Source organism: Bufo gargarizans, chromosome 1 (assembly GCF_014858855.1).
Source record: "Bufo gargarizans isolate SCDJY-AF-19 chromosome 1, ASM1485885v1, whole genome shotgun sequence".
In the NCBI taxonomy this organism is placed as follows: domain Eukaryota; kingdom Metazoa; phylum Chordata; class Amphibia; order Anura; family Bufonidae; genus Bufo; species Bufo gargarizans.
Window position 1 is genome coordinate 297,318,005 of NC_058080.1, and position 13,294 is coordinate 297,331,298.

Here is a 13,294-nt window from a genome sequence, read left to right on the forward strand (position 1 = left end):
GCTAAGGCTACTTTCACACATGTTTTAGATGGATCAGTCATGAACGCCATTGAAAAGTCAATGGGAGACTGATCTGTTTTCTATTGTGCCAGAGAAAACGGATCAGTCCCCATTGACTTGCATTGTGTGCCAGGATGGATCCGTTTGGCTCAGTGTTTTGGTGTCCACCTCCAGAGCAGAATGGAGACTGATCGGAGCCAAACGGATGCATTCTGAGCGGATCCTTATCCATTCAGAATGCATTAGGACAAAACTGATCCGTTTTGGACCGCTTGTGAGAGCCCTGAACGGATCTCACAAATGGAAAGCCAAAACACCAGTGTGAATGTAGCCTAACTCTGTCTCCAAGGGGATCATCGCCAAAAAGACACTGCACTTGCCTGCCCCTTCATTTTAGCACTTTGGGGGGGGGGGGGGGGGGGGGGGGGGGGGTCTCAGCAGTTACTTTTTAAAGTACATTTCAGCTGGAACCAAAGCTGAAGTTTTGCATAGCTGTGGTACTGATAATACAATAAAACAAGCACAAGTGCATCAACTACATCCGTGTTTCACAACTCCAATAAAGTCATATACTGAGAATTTCCTTAAAGGAAACCTGTAGATATTGATGATGACCTATTCTGAAGATAGATCATCAATATCAGATTGGTGGAGGTGAGACACCCCTGAAGATCCGATACTGATGACCTATTTTGAGGTAACCAATAACTACAGGCTTGAAACCCCATTTAAAGTAATACTAGAAGTAGAAATTGATAAAAGTAAATCATAAGAAAAACTTGCTTACATCATTTTGACTGATTATCTTATTGCAGGATGTTACAGAAGGTCTTATAGAAATCTACATAGGGGATCATTTCCTTTTGTTTTATCCCTTTTTTTGACTGATATATGGTTAAAGGAGAGGGGGCTAAGCCAAGGTGGTTAATATTCCTTTTATACTGCCAAAAGAATTTTAAGGAAAATTGTAGTCATCACAAAACAAGTGGCACAGACTAGTTTTTCCAGAGGGAGGATAGAGGTTTGCAAAAGGCTCAAAGGTTTGCAGAGGGATAAAATCCTATTAATAATGTCAGAATTGGGCATAGGACAAGTTATCTAGATCAGATAACCCCTTTAAGATGTATACATATCTCATCTCGTTTATGACTGGTTATTTGCCTCTACTTCTAGTTTTACCGCTGTGGGAGAAGCTTAGTCGTGTGTACCTGCCAACAGATATCAGTGTATGTAGGGGTAATTAACAAAAATTACGTCCATACCTTGCCTGGAAAAATCTAGTGCTGCCGAAGTTCTAGTTGTGTGATGCTACATACGCAGTATCCGAAAAATAACAGGGAAAACAAAGGGGGTCATTTATTAATCAGAAATAGGATTAGGCGCATTTCTGGCACATATTGCGGCGCAATAAAATAGTGGGAGTGGCACGGGTGGGACGTGGCCGGCGGACAAGTCTCATTTACTATTTTCTATGGCCGTTTTAGGCCTCATGCACACGACCGCTGTTTCATTCCATGTACGTTGTTCCGTTTTTCTGCAGACCCATTGACTTTCAATAGGTCCGTTGAAAACTCAGCTAATGCACCGTTCGTGTGCATGAGGCCTTAGGCGTAGAAAATGGTCTAACTGTAAAACAGCTCGGAAACTGTCTTACATTGAGCAGTGGCGGTGGATCTGGCAAAGTTATGAAGAGGCCGGTGCTTCTACTTAACTGCGGTGGCTCCACCACCAATGCAGGGCCTTATTAAAACCGGCATCTTAAAACGCCAGTCTTAATAAATGTGCCCCAAAGTCTTCACAACGTACCGAGGAGGTACACTATATCATAGCAATCTCTTTATTTTTGACTTGAATGTTCCTTTAACGAGTGACATGGCATCAGTTATTGTCACAGATGTCCTGTTAAAGGAAGATAATAGAAGCTGACTTATGCAGGGATTTCAAGTACTGGAGCCGAGAAACAAAATTCATTATGAAAATGGAAAGATGCGTTACTAGTGAACTGCAGCAGTTACATACATTAATGCTGTTCCGCACTTACTCAGCTTCATTACAGCATACGATTCTGAAGGCTTGGACAAGAAGCCGGTTGCTGAAGCACTGACACAAAAATGTGACTTGACTCGTACTCTCGAACCCTACCTTCTTTGGTACTCTACTACACAAGTGGAAGGGCAAGGTGCTAATAAAAATATGCTAATGTATTTACAAATGCAAAATTATAATACATATAAATCTGCTTAGTGGGTGTGACCTTTTCCCCATAAAGAATTATGCACATCTTGTGTGTACTTATTCCAGTCCTCTTCATACTCCATCATAACCCTACTTCTCTTCACAAAATGTATAATTGACTCACCCGGTACCTCGCTTAGCACTTACAGTATATATACCATGTAGATGTGGGCATCTTTGATAATTCATACTATTTCTTTTAATATTAAAAAAGCAACCTCACAAAAATAATACATTATGTACAGCTTTTATCTAGATATAAAAGGCTATGCAATTACTCCCATCCCAAATTATAATGCTCTGGTAGTGTAACCTACTATACGCATATATATATATATTTATTTAAATATAAGTAATGAGCCACATCTCACCATATCACCATTTTGACATACATTATATACAGCAACATTATTACATCAAGATGATGATGCATTTAGAAGTACAAGGGCTTGCTATTTTCCACATTTTGGTGAAGCGAGCGGCTTGTAATATTGCTGTAGCTTTGTGTGGTTTCCAGTAGAGGATATTTAAATAGGATTTTTGCCTTAGTAGTCAGATCAAACATAGGGTAGGATGCCGTACTGAAGGATGGCCATCACTCCTGCACTGAAGAGGCCAGCTACAGGTACTGTCACAAACCAAGCCAAGAAGATGTTCCTAAACAAACGCCAGTCCACTGCTTTCCGGGAGCGGATCCAGCCCACTGACACCACCGATCCAACCTTACATTTTCATAAGATGCGAAGAAAGAAGAAAAAAAGATAAAATCAGAAAGACAACATATGCAACAGATTAACTCTAGGTAAGTAGTACAATGATATTTTATTTTCTATGAATAGCTAACCGTTAGGCTCTACAGCTTTAATACCAATGGGTATGCAAATGAAAATCAAATTCTGAAATAAGGTGATGTTCAGAGTCTATTAGGCTACTGATTTCATGGGATGTTGAGAGCAGTGGTACTAACTAAACATGTGTCCTACAAGAAACATTTCAGATTAATACTAAGCAGATATTGTTAGATGTTAATCATGGAAAAGAGAAGGAGCGGTTACGGAATTTATTAGTGAGCAGTCTGAAGCATCAATAAAGCGATCTGAGGAGAACTAAACATCTGATCATGTTGACTTCAGTAATTTACATGACATGTAACGAGCATGCTCAGGAATTCAGATCTGGATCTGGATCCTGCTTGGAGGTAAAGTCGCACAACCACGGCAGCTGTGAGGCTAGCAAAGAGAAACTGGAAAATATATAATCCAGGGAAACTGTTAAGAGGACCTGTTGGAAAACCCCAGTATATGGCTAAAAATGCCGAGTTTATAAGCTGTTATTTCTGCAGGGTGACAGATTACTTGGCTGCATTGATGATGTGACGTATGCAACATAAGCCTGATGGGGAAGCACAAAACTGCAGTCCTTCAGAGAAGAGTATGGGGGTCATTTGCCAAACTGGTGTAAAGTAGAACTGGCTTAGTTGCCCATAGCAACCAGATTCCTCCTTTCATTTAGGAAAGCTCATTTGGAAAATGAAAGTTAGATTCTGATTGGTTGGCAACTAAGCCAGTTCTACTTTACACCAGTTTGACAAATGCGCCCCTATGTGACCATTTTGTTATTCTTTAGCATACACATGTCGAATAACACTTTGACAAAAGGACCCCCCCCCCCCCCCCCGCCCCCCAAATCAGCGCTTGTGACCATGATAAACTGATTACAGCTCTGGGTGGGGGCTGGGGACAGCAGCAAATACATAGAGCTTTTACCATCAGTAGTAGTGTGAATATGAACTTTTATTCTGCCAGGTGCTTCACTTGTTCTCTACATTGAGCTGCTTCACCATCCCCTCCCCTCCGAGTGACAGTTTTAGTACCCAATCAGAATACCATTACAGCTGTAAGAGAGGGGCTGTGAAGGAGCTCAATGTAGAGAACACGTTACAGTTAAATGGTTATTTGACATTATATACTTAAAGAATACCTGTTTCAGACAACCTTTAATCTGCAGTTATCCCTTTTATAGGCTCCATATCTAATAGTCAGTATTCCCTAAGCTAATTAGTGACTAGCTGCAATAATATCTCCAATACAAAGAGGAGGCGATGCGGCTCCCCTTTTTCTCTGTAGTACCCCCTTAGAAACAGCAGCAACCTAAGTATTAAGCAGCGTAGCTGTGAATCCAGGACTGGGGCGAGATAGAAAACTTACTATAGCCTTCAGAAGCCTCTATGTCTGTTTCTCTGTCTCTACAGCAGCTTCTCCCTTGTCTTCTACTTTCCATAGACGTCTATAGGCTGCAGCTGTAACGTGATCTCTCAGTGAGCTGCTAACATCTCTTCATGGAAGAAGGATTTTAGCAGTGAATTAAGAGTGAATGATCAGTGCAGGGGAATGGTGATGCAGGAAAGCAGCCTGATAATTGGAGAAAATGCATTTTCTGCAGCAAGATAGAAATTACAAAGATTCTCATCTTTGCACAAACTTTTGATTTATGAAATGGCAGCTACTCTGAGTAATGTAATGTGGGCGATACATTTATATCAATATAATTAAAGTAACAAAACTGAAGTCAAACACGATTAGCCTATTGCATGAAATTCTGATTATGACACAGAGAATTTTCTATTTTACCACTGCAAACCCAATACCTTGCAATGAGTGGAGCTTATGGGTATACCAACATTAGAGGCTATCAGTACAGTTAGCCCACACATTACTTCAATGCAAAATCCACTGTGGGGAAAAAAACAACAAGACAGTTTGATGGGTGAAAGATATTTGCTTGAAACCACATGCCGTGCGCAGAGGAGAGTGGATGGCAGATGACGGGATAGGATGAGGCTCTGCTGAGTAACCTGCTTTAGATCAATTTTTAGTGGCACAAGTGGAACTAACACAAGTAGGAAGGATGCAAGTATTATTTAAACCAGTTATTACAGGGCAAGAAAGCCATATTTTATCAACTTTAATGTCAAACAGGGTGGCCCGGAGTAATAAAATAGTGGTTCATAGGATTTCAGAATATGGATGTGTAGGATGCTCTCTGTGCCAGTAAATATTGATCTGAACCAAAAGGTAAAGTAAATGGATAGCCTTGACTACCCCGGCTGCAGTCACATGCAAAGGGCATACCTTGCAGTGTGTGGTGCTGACAGGGAGTCCAATATTGGAAGCTACCACAACTGTGAACGCTGAAGCCAACTCAATAGTGAATCCACTGTGGGAAGCATAAGAAAACACTTGATTGATAGTCACATTTTGTTTGCAATAATGTCACCCATTGGAGAAGGGCAACAAAAGAAAAAATCTTACCGGAATAGCCTTTAATGTCCGCTTCAGTGAACATAGAACAGCAGACAACATGCAATCAACACTTCATGAAATATAACAGTGAGAAACATCTATGCTTTTCAACAACACACACGCACAACAAAAAAAATAAAGATGACAAATAAAACAGGAGATATGAAACCACAGCCAAGGTAAATCATTAGGGCTCAACAATATATCGAAAAACCTATGTGCAGTATATGATGTCAGAAATACACTTTACTATTGGGGGCGTCTTATGGAGTAAATACTAATGAGCACTTTCACTATGTTGGTACATTAGTACAGTAGGACTGGCGAGCAGTAAATACATGGCTCCATGTGCGGGCACTGAACTCACTGCTTCCAGGTCTTCTCCTGCAGGGCTCCGCATGCTGTGCTGTGATCTGAGCACAGTGGGAGGATATAGGTGCGCTCTGTGACGTCAGATAACAGCACAGCGTGGCAGGAAAAGTAAGAGGAGCGGTGTTTGAAACAGGAGAGGAGAGGTCATTTATTTAGTCTGATCTGAGGTCTGATCTGAAGTCTTATAAACATTGGGGGTCTGAGCAGAGTTCTGATTAACCTTGGAGGTCTGGTTGGGGTTCAAAACTGAGGTTTGATCAACATTAGGGGGGGTCTGAGAGGAGGTCAAATAAAAAATATTTTATCTTATTTTCCTCCTCTAAAACTCATCTTATAGTGCGTCTTATAGGGCGGAAAATATGGTATACATCTTAATATAGACTTGTGCATCCTGGGCTTCTCATGCTTCATTCCTCCACTTTCCCTTAGGCTGGGTTCACACCAGAGCGTTTTACAGCGTGTTCCTACGCGCTGTAAAACGCTCAACAAGGAGAAACCAATGCTTCCCTAAGGGAATGGTTCTCACCTGGGCGTTTTACAGCGCGTACGATCGCGCTGTAAAACGCCCGACGCCCCAAGAAGTACATGAGCTTCTTTGGGGCGTCTTGTCGCGCGTTCCCGTACATAGACTTTCGGGAACGCGCGACAATGGGCGTTCGCTTGTCTCTGTATGCGCGATTGCAAACGCCGGTACAATCGCACATACAGAGCGCTCCTTTCAGATTGCTCAGGTGCGAACCCAGCGTTAAGGCTGGGTTCAGACCTGAGCGTTTTACAGCGCGTTCCTACGTGCTGTAAATCGCTCAACAGGCAAGAACCAATGATTCTCTATGGGAATGGTTCTCACCTGAGCGTTTTACAGTGCGTACGATCGCGCTGTAAAATGCCCGACGCCCCAAGAAGTACAGGAGCTTCTTTGGGGGCGTCTTGTCGCGCGTTCCCGTACATAGACTTCAGCGGGAACGCGCGACAAGGGGGCGTTCGCTTGTCTCTGTATGCGCGATTGCAAACGCCCGTACAATCGCGCATACAGAGCGTACGTTCAGTACGCTCAGGTCTGAACCCAGCGTAACTCAACTTCTTATTTCTATTAGCCCCCCTCTCTGTCTCCAGCCTCACACACAAAAGTCTATGGACAGGGGCCCCTGATTTATTACCCAACTACAGCCTTATCGTACTAGATATAGTAGAGTCAAAAGTGCTAAGCGTAGCAGAGCTAGTAAACTGCAGTTTGTGTCTTTTGACCAGCAGGCTCCTCTCCCCCTATTAGAAAAGAGCAAAGCAGCCAGATAAAAACATTTTTTCTTTAACATGACATATTACTATTCATTTATGGAAAGTTATGCTTTAAATATTGCTCATGTACTCTCAGGATTGGTCATTAAAAATCAGGTCCGCAGGGATCCGACTCCCAGAACCCTCTTCAATCATTTGTTGGAAGTGGCTGCACCCAGTCATATGGCCTTTCTGCAGCTCAGTCTCATTCAAGTAAATGGGACTGAGCTGCAATACCAAGCACAGCATCTATACAATATAATAATAATAATAATAAAATGTACAATGCTGTGCTTGGTATTATATGAAGAAGGTGCAGCGCTTGTACGAGTGCCATGTCCGTTCAGAACAGTTGACTGTGGGGGTGGCGGATAGGTCATCAACATTTGAGTTCTGGACAAATCCTTTAAGTAGGGTAAATGATTTGGAATAACTCAGTCTCTAAGGTTTTCCATAAAGGACAATGATCGCTTGTCCCCATAGAGAATCATTCCTCGGCAGCAGCAGATGGCTGTTTTTTTTGTTTTTTTTTTACCAGGAATATTGGGGAGTAAAAACCCAGACCATTCTGGTCTAGGGCAACTGTCTTGAGTCTATATTGTCCACTTCCCTTAGGCCGAGTTCACACGGGCGATTATTCCGCGCGGGTGCAATGCGGGAGGTGAGCACATTGCACCCGCACTGAATCTGTACCCATTCATTTCTTTGGGGCTGTGCACATGAGCGGCGATTTTCACGCATCACTTAGGCGTTGCGCGAAAATCGCAGCATGCTCTATATCGCGCATTTATCCACGCAGGCCCCATAGAAGGGACTGGGGCTGTGTGAAAATCGCAAGCATCCGCAAGCAAGTGCGGATGCGGGGCGATTTTCACGCACGGTTGCTAGGAGACGATAGGGATGGAGACCCGAATATTATTATTTTCCCTTATAACATGATTATAAGGGAAAATAATAGCATTCTTAATACAGAATGCATAGTACAATAGGGCTGGAGGGGTTAAAAAAAATAAAAATAAACTCGCCTTAATCCACTTGCTTGCGCAGCCCGGCATCTCTTCTGTCTTCTTTTTTGCTGTGTGCAGGAAAAGGACCTGTGGTGATGTCACTCCGGTCATCACATGGTCCGTCACATGATCAATCACCATGGTAAAAGATCATGTGACGGACCATGTGATGACCGGAGTGACATCACCACAGGTCCTTTTCCTGCACACAGCAAAAAAGACAGACAGAAGAGATGCCGGCTGCGCGAGCAAGTGGATTAAGGAAAGTTTAATTATTTATTTATTTTTTAACCCCTCCAGCCCTATTGTACTATGAATTCTGTATTCAGAATGCTATTATTTTCCCTTATAACCATGTTATAAGGGAAAATAATACAATCTACCCAGCACCTAACACAAACCCGAACTTTTGTGAAGTTGGGGTTTGAGTACCAAACATGCTGATTTTTCTCACGCGAGTGCAAAACGCATTACAGCGTTTTGCACTCGCGCGGAAAAATCACGAATGTTGCCGCACCTTTTCCCGCAATGCCCGTGTGAACTCAGCCATACTCAGGTTACACTGGAAGAGATATCCCAGGAAGAGGAGTGACTCCCTTGCCCACAAGGATACTGTGCAGCCTGATCCTTGGCATGAATCCACAGTCAGATGGATAACAAATGGTGTATCTTGGTAAATATAAACATTTTAAGAACTAGACATTTTATTACATTTTCTCATTCCTTCCATTTTTACTATAAATTTCATGTGATTAAGGATTTTTTTTTTGTGACGTATCTTGTAACGGTACCACTTAAGTTGACTATATCTGGCATTAAAAAGGAAAAAATTATTTGTTGAGTGAAAGTTAGGGAAAAAAAAATATAAAAAAATTCTTCCATTGTGCACTAAAAATTACAAGATAAACTTATTCTGTGGGTTAGTAAGATTACAGCGATAAAACAAACATTTCACCCATAATAGTTTTATATGTCAACCTACAGAGCTGTGCAAGGACTTATTTTTTGTGGGACAGGCAGTAGTTTTTACTGGGATATTTTTGGGGTACATATGACTGATCACTTTTTATTCAAATACTTTAGCTGGAGGCCAGGTGCCCAAAATGGCAAATAGTCATTTTTTTCTGTTTACAATATAGTTATGTTTTCTGTTCTGTTACAGTATTCATTGCAAATGAAATATTTTTATATCTTAATACTCTGGACATTTTCAGAGGTGGCAGTAGGAAATACTGGGAAAAGGGGTTATCCGAATGGCTCAGTACCATCAATAAACATTTAAGAATACTTAACAAGTACATTACCTAGATGGAGTAATTGGGGTTAGGTCTTTTCCCATCGTCTGGATTACTCGACGACCCCATACCCAAAGGCCAGCGCAGATACCGACTCCACCATACAAAAGCAACCACACTGGGGTTGCAGCTTCTTGCATGACTCCTCCTTGCTGGTAAATTAACCACAGAGCAACTAGGGGTCCAATGGCATTGCTGTGTGAGGGATAGACATCATTTTAGAACACTGTGGATTAACACTTTAGATACAAACATTGCAAAGCAGATAAGACCCATTAAAAGCATTTACCAGTAATGCTGGTCCCAGTTTTGTAGACCACAATGTGCAGAGAATATACATCTTATTGCTTGCGGTGTGTGGTCAGGTCCATCTGCTCTTCAGTAACTGACAGATTTCTCCACATTGCTTTGCATGGAGAGTCAATCAGTGGCTTGAATACAGCAGACTCTTCCCTGGCAGCACTGGCCATGAGCAGAGAAGACTGGCATGCCAGTTCTTTAAAACTAACCTTATCACACATAAGTCACAGACCTCTGAAATCAGAGTCAGTCACTACTTTGTTCATGGTGAAACACTTGATTCATATTGATATAACCTGACAGAGAGTCCGGGACCCAGCTACCCCACCTATCAAGAAAAACAGCTGGACATTTGGAAAAATGTGTTATTTTGTACATTTGAATTTCTCTGTGTTTAAGGCATAGGGGACGGATCAGTTTTCTGACAATAGAAAACTGACGGATCCGTCTTGGCCATGTTAAAGATAATACAACTTAATCCGTTCATAACGGATGCAGGCGGTTGTATTATCATTAATGGGGGCGTTTTTGCCGAGCCCTGCTGGATCCAGCAAAAAGTAGCCTTAAAAACACTGATGTGAAAGTAGCCTTATCCCGATATTTAAGTGCCATGGGCTGTGGTGCTTAGGAGTCATGTGGGCGGTCCTACTCAGCGGCGCACAGGTACAGCTGTATACACACTAATACAGGGAAGGAAGCAAATCACTGATAAAAGCCCACAGAGATTTAACTGTATGAATACTGTTTTTTTTTTTTACTATATAAATTTGCTTAGCTACTACTCCTCTGTAACCTGCTGCCTGCATGTTCTGCTCTCAGGTCATGTTAACCCCCAGGCCATAACCATCAGCACCACAAAAATGTTGTATCTGATGCGTCTTTTCCCCCAACTGTGAAAAATACATTGATGATGGGTGTATCACACTATAAAGTCATTAACCATGAGTGTATGTAAGAGTATGGCATTTTCCAATGTTTGTGCTGCCTATGGCCGAGCATAGGCATCTCCCATGGATACTTGAATATAATGTTGCTTAGTTACATCCCCAGAATGAAGACATGGTACAGCTTTGGAACACAATGTACATTTCTTATTACCATTATTTATATGTAGTAACAATTATTTGCTAACCTTGCAACCCATGTAAGTTACTTCAAGTATTTATTATGTACGCATCAAGTATTTATTATGTCTGGACCCAAAGAATCATGTACTGCAGCCTTAAAAGGAGGTTCCATCTGGATATTTATGGCATATTGATAGGATATGCCATAAAAGGTAAGATAGCAGCAGGTCCCAGAGATGAGAACCACATCTATCTCAAGAATGGGACTCCCATGAAATGGAGAGCAAGCAATGCACGATTTCTCCATTCACCAATATGGCGCTTGCACGGCTGTTTTTTGAAGTCCCACAAAGAGGGTGCCAGGCATGTGCAGCGTGCTCTCCATTATTAGCAAGGCCCCGTTCTTCAGAAGGTGCAGGTCCCAGATGTAGGACCCTGCACTTATAGGACATTTATGGCATATCCTATTAATATGCCACAGATGTCCAGACAGGACAACCCCTTTAATATTAAAAGGGTTTTTCAACACTAACTGATGACTTATCCTCTGGATAGATCATCAGTATCTGATTGTGGGCATCTGACACCCGGGACCCCCGCCAATCAGCTGTTTGAGCAGGCTGCACAGTGGCCTTCTCGCAGCTTACCCTAGGCCAGTGACATCACATTAATCGGTCACATAGCCTAGGTGCAGCTCAGTCCCATTGAAGTGAATAGGACTGAGCAGTGATACCAAGCACAGTCGATATACGATGTACAGAGCTGGTAACCTGCAAAAAAGGCTGCAATGCTCACAGGGGAGCCAATGCTTTCTCAAACAACTTATTGGCAGGGGTCCTAGGTGTCGGACCCCCACCTATAAGATACTGATGACCTATCCTCTGGATAGGTCATCAGTTAGAAAGAGTTGGAAAACCCCTTTAAGATATTACAAAAACAGAACACTTTTATAAAGACTGGTGACATTAACTTTAGCACAAGCTCAATATGTAGAAGATTCTACTTGACAAAAGGAGTGCCCTTTACCTGACATCATTTCCTCCATGAGCAAACGATCCAAAACAGGCAGTCAAAATCTGGAGGAAGTGGAAGAGTAAGTGGACATCTGACTTGTCTTTATCTTCTTTGTCCTCTTCTAAAGAATCATCCTGAGGAGGAATTGGATCGGCGAGTTCTGTGGCAAGCTTCATCTCTACGCCACCTTCCTCTGCCTCAATTTCAGCTTCTGCTACAGCATTGCAATAACTGGAGTAGCTATCATACCGTATACGTTTTTTTGAGTAAGACACAGAATCCCCAACTAACTTTTCGCTGTCCTCTGGAGTTGCAGTGTCAGATGCTTTGAACGTTGAGTGTACAGGCATGCCACAAATAGCAGCCGTATAGCACGTGTAGCTGTTGTTGCGCCTTAGCACCCTGTAATTGTTTTCATGAGAAGGACGATCATCGGTCACTCTATCTAGATGTATTTTGTGTAATAAGTCCTTGTACAGCCCTGAGTCCTTATGTACTGTATGATACACGTGAACATCACTTTTTATATTGTGGCCTTCAAAACTAAATGTGCCATTAGAAATTGGAGATCGTATGGAGCCATTTGTCATTGAAGCAGCTCTTCCTATAAGAGATAATGCACAACAATATAAACTGTGCACTGAAAAATACCTTTCAATCATATCAAGCATTAACAATGAAACATTGGAGCACGTTGGTGTATGATCAATTATACTTCTGGATTGCGTACAATGTGACTCATGACATCAGTTGAAGTGAATGAGAACAGCACAATAGTGTCTATTGTAAATGAGTACACAATGGATGAGGCTGTGCACTTCTGGTACCAGAGCGACAAGGTAACAGCTGATCAGAGGCGATGTGAGGTGCAAAACTGATAGTGGCAGCCTATCCCCAGGATAGCTCATCAATATAAAATACATTTTTAAGCTTATATAAAAAGAGTCAAAAAGTACCTATGTGTGTCTGAATGATCACTAGATAATGCCACCAACATTCAGAAGCAATTATTTAACATTTTCCATATCTTGCCCAGGTCTGTGATGAACCTTTGTTTTGATGCTGCTAGGGCTTGCTGTGAATGGCATTACAATGAAGGATGTTGCCATTTCTGTAAAGAATAAATCAAGGCAACTGGACTTACTGTAGATTTTTTTGAAAACATTTCACTCGTTCTTCCAACGAGCTTTCTCAATTCTGAGTGACTGTAAAAGAATTCTCTGGGAATAAATAAATTATTCCATCATCAAAAAATTAAAAAATCTACAGCAAGTCCAGTTGCCTTGATTTATTCTTTACAGATATACCATGACCTGGATAAATGAGAAACTTCACAGACGATGTTGCTATTATTTATAAGATGCCTGCATCTATTACAGTTTGTAAGGTAGTGCTGTAATAACTCCGTCTGCTGTGCTATTCTTCTG

General features: G+C 41.8%; 1 protein-coding gene across 2 annotated transcripts in view; it reads right to left on the reverse strand.

Moving 5' to 3' along the window:
• Positions 1-892: 892 nt before the first annotated feature.
• The window catches only part of SLC20A2 (solute carrier family 20 member 2), a 108,657-nt gene continuing 96,255 nt past the window's right edge, over positions 893-13,294 (reverse strand). For both annotated transcript variants that reach the window (XM_044304906.1, XM_044304899.1), the window contains exons 8-11: positions 11,880-12,471; positions 9,496-9,681; positions 5,367-5,451; positions 893-2,957 (exon numbers count right to left, since the gene is read on the reverse strand). In XM_044304906.1, the coding sequence (XP_044160841.1) occupies positions 2,793-2,957; positions 5,367-5,451; positions 9,496-9,681; positions 11,880-12,471 (1,028 nt within the window). In that variant the 3' untranslated portion in view covers positions 893-2,792. The remainder of the gene's footprint in view (positions 2,958-5,366; positions 5,452-9,495; positions 9,682-11,879; positions 12,472-13,294) is intronic.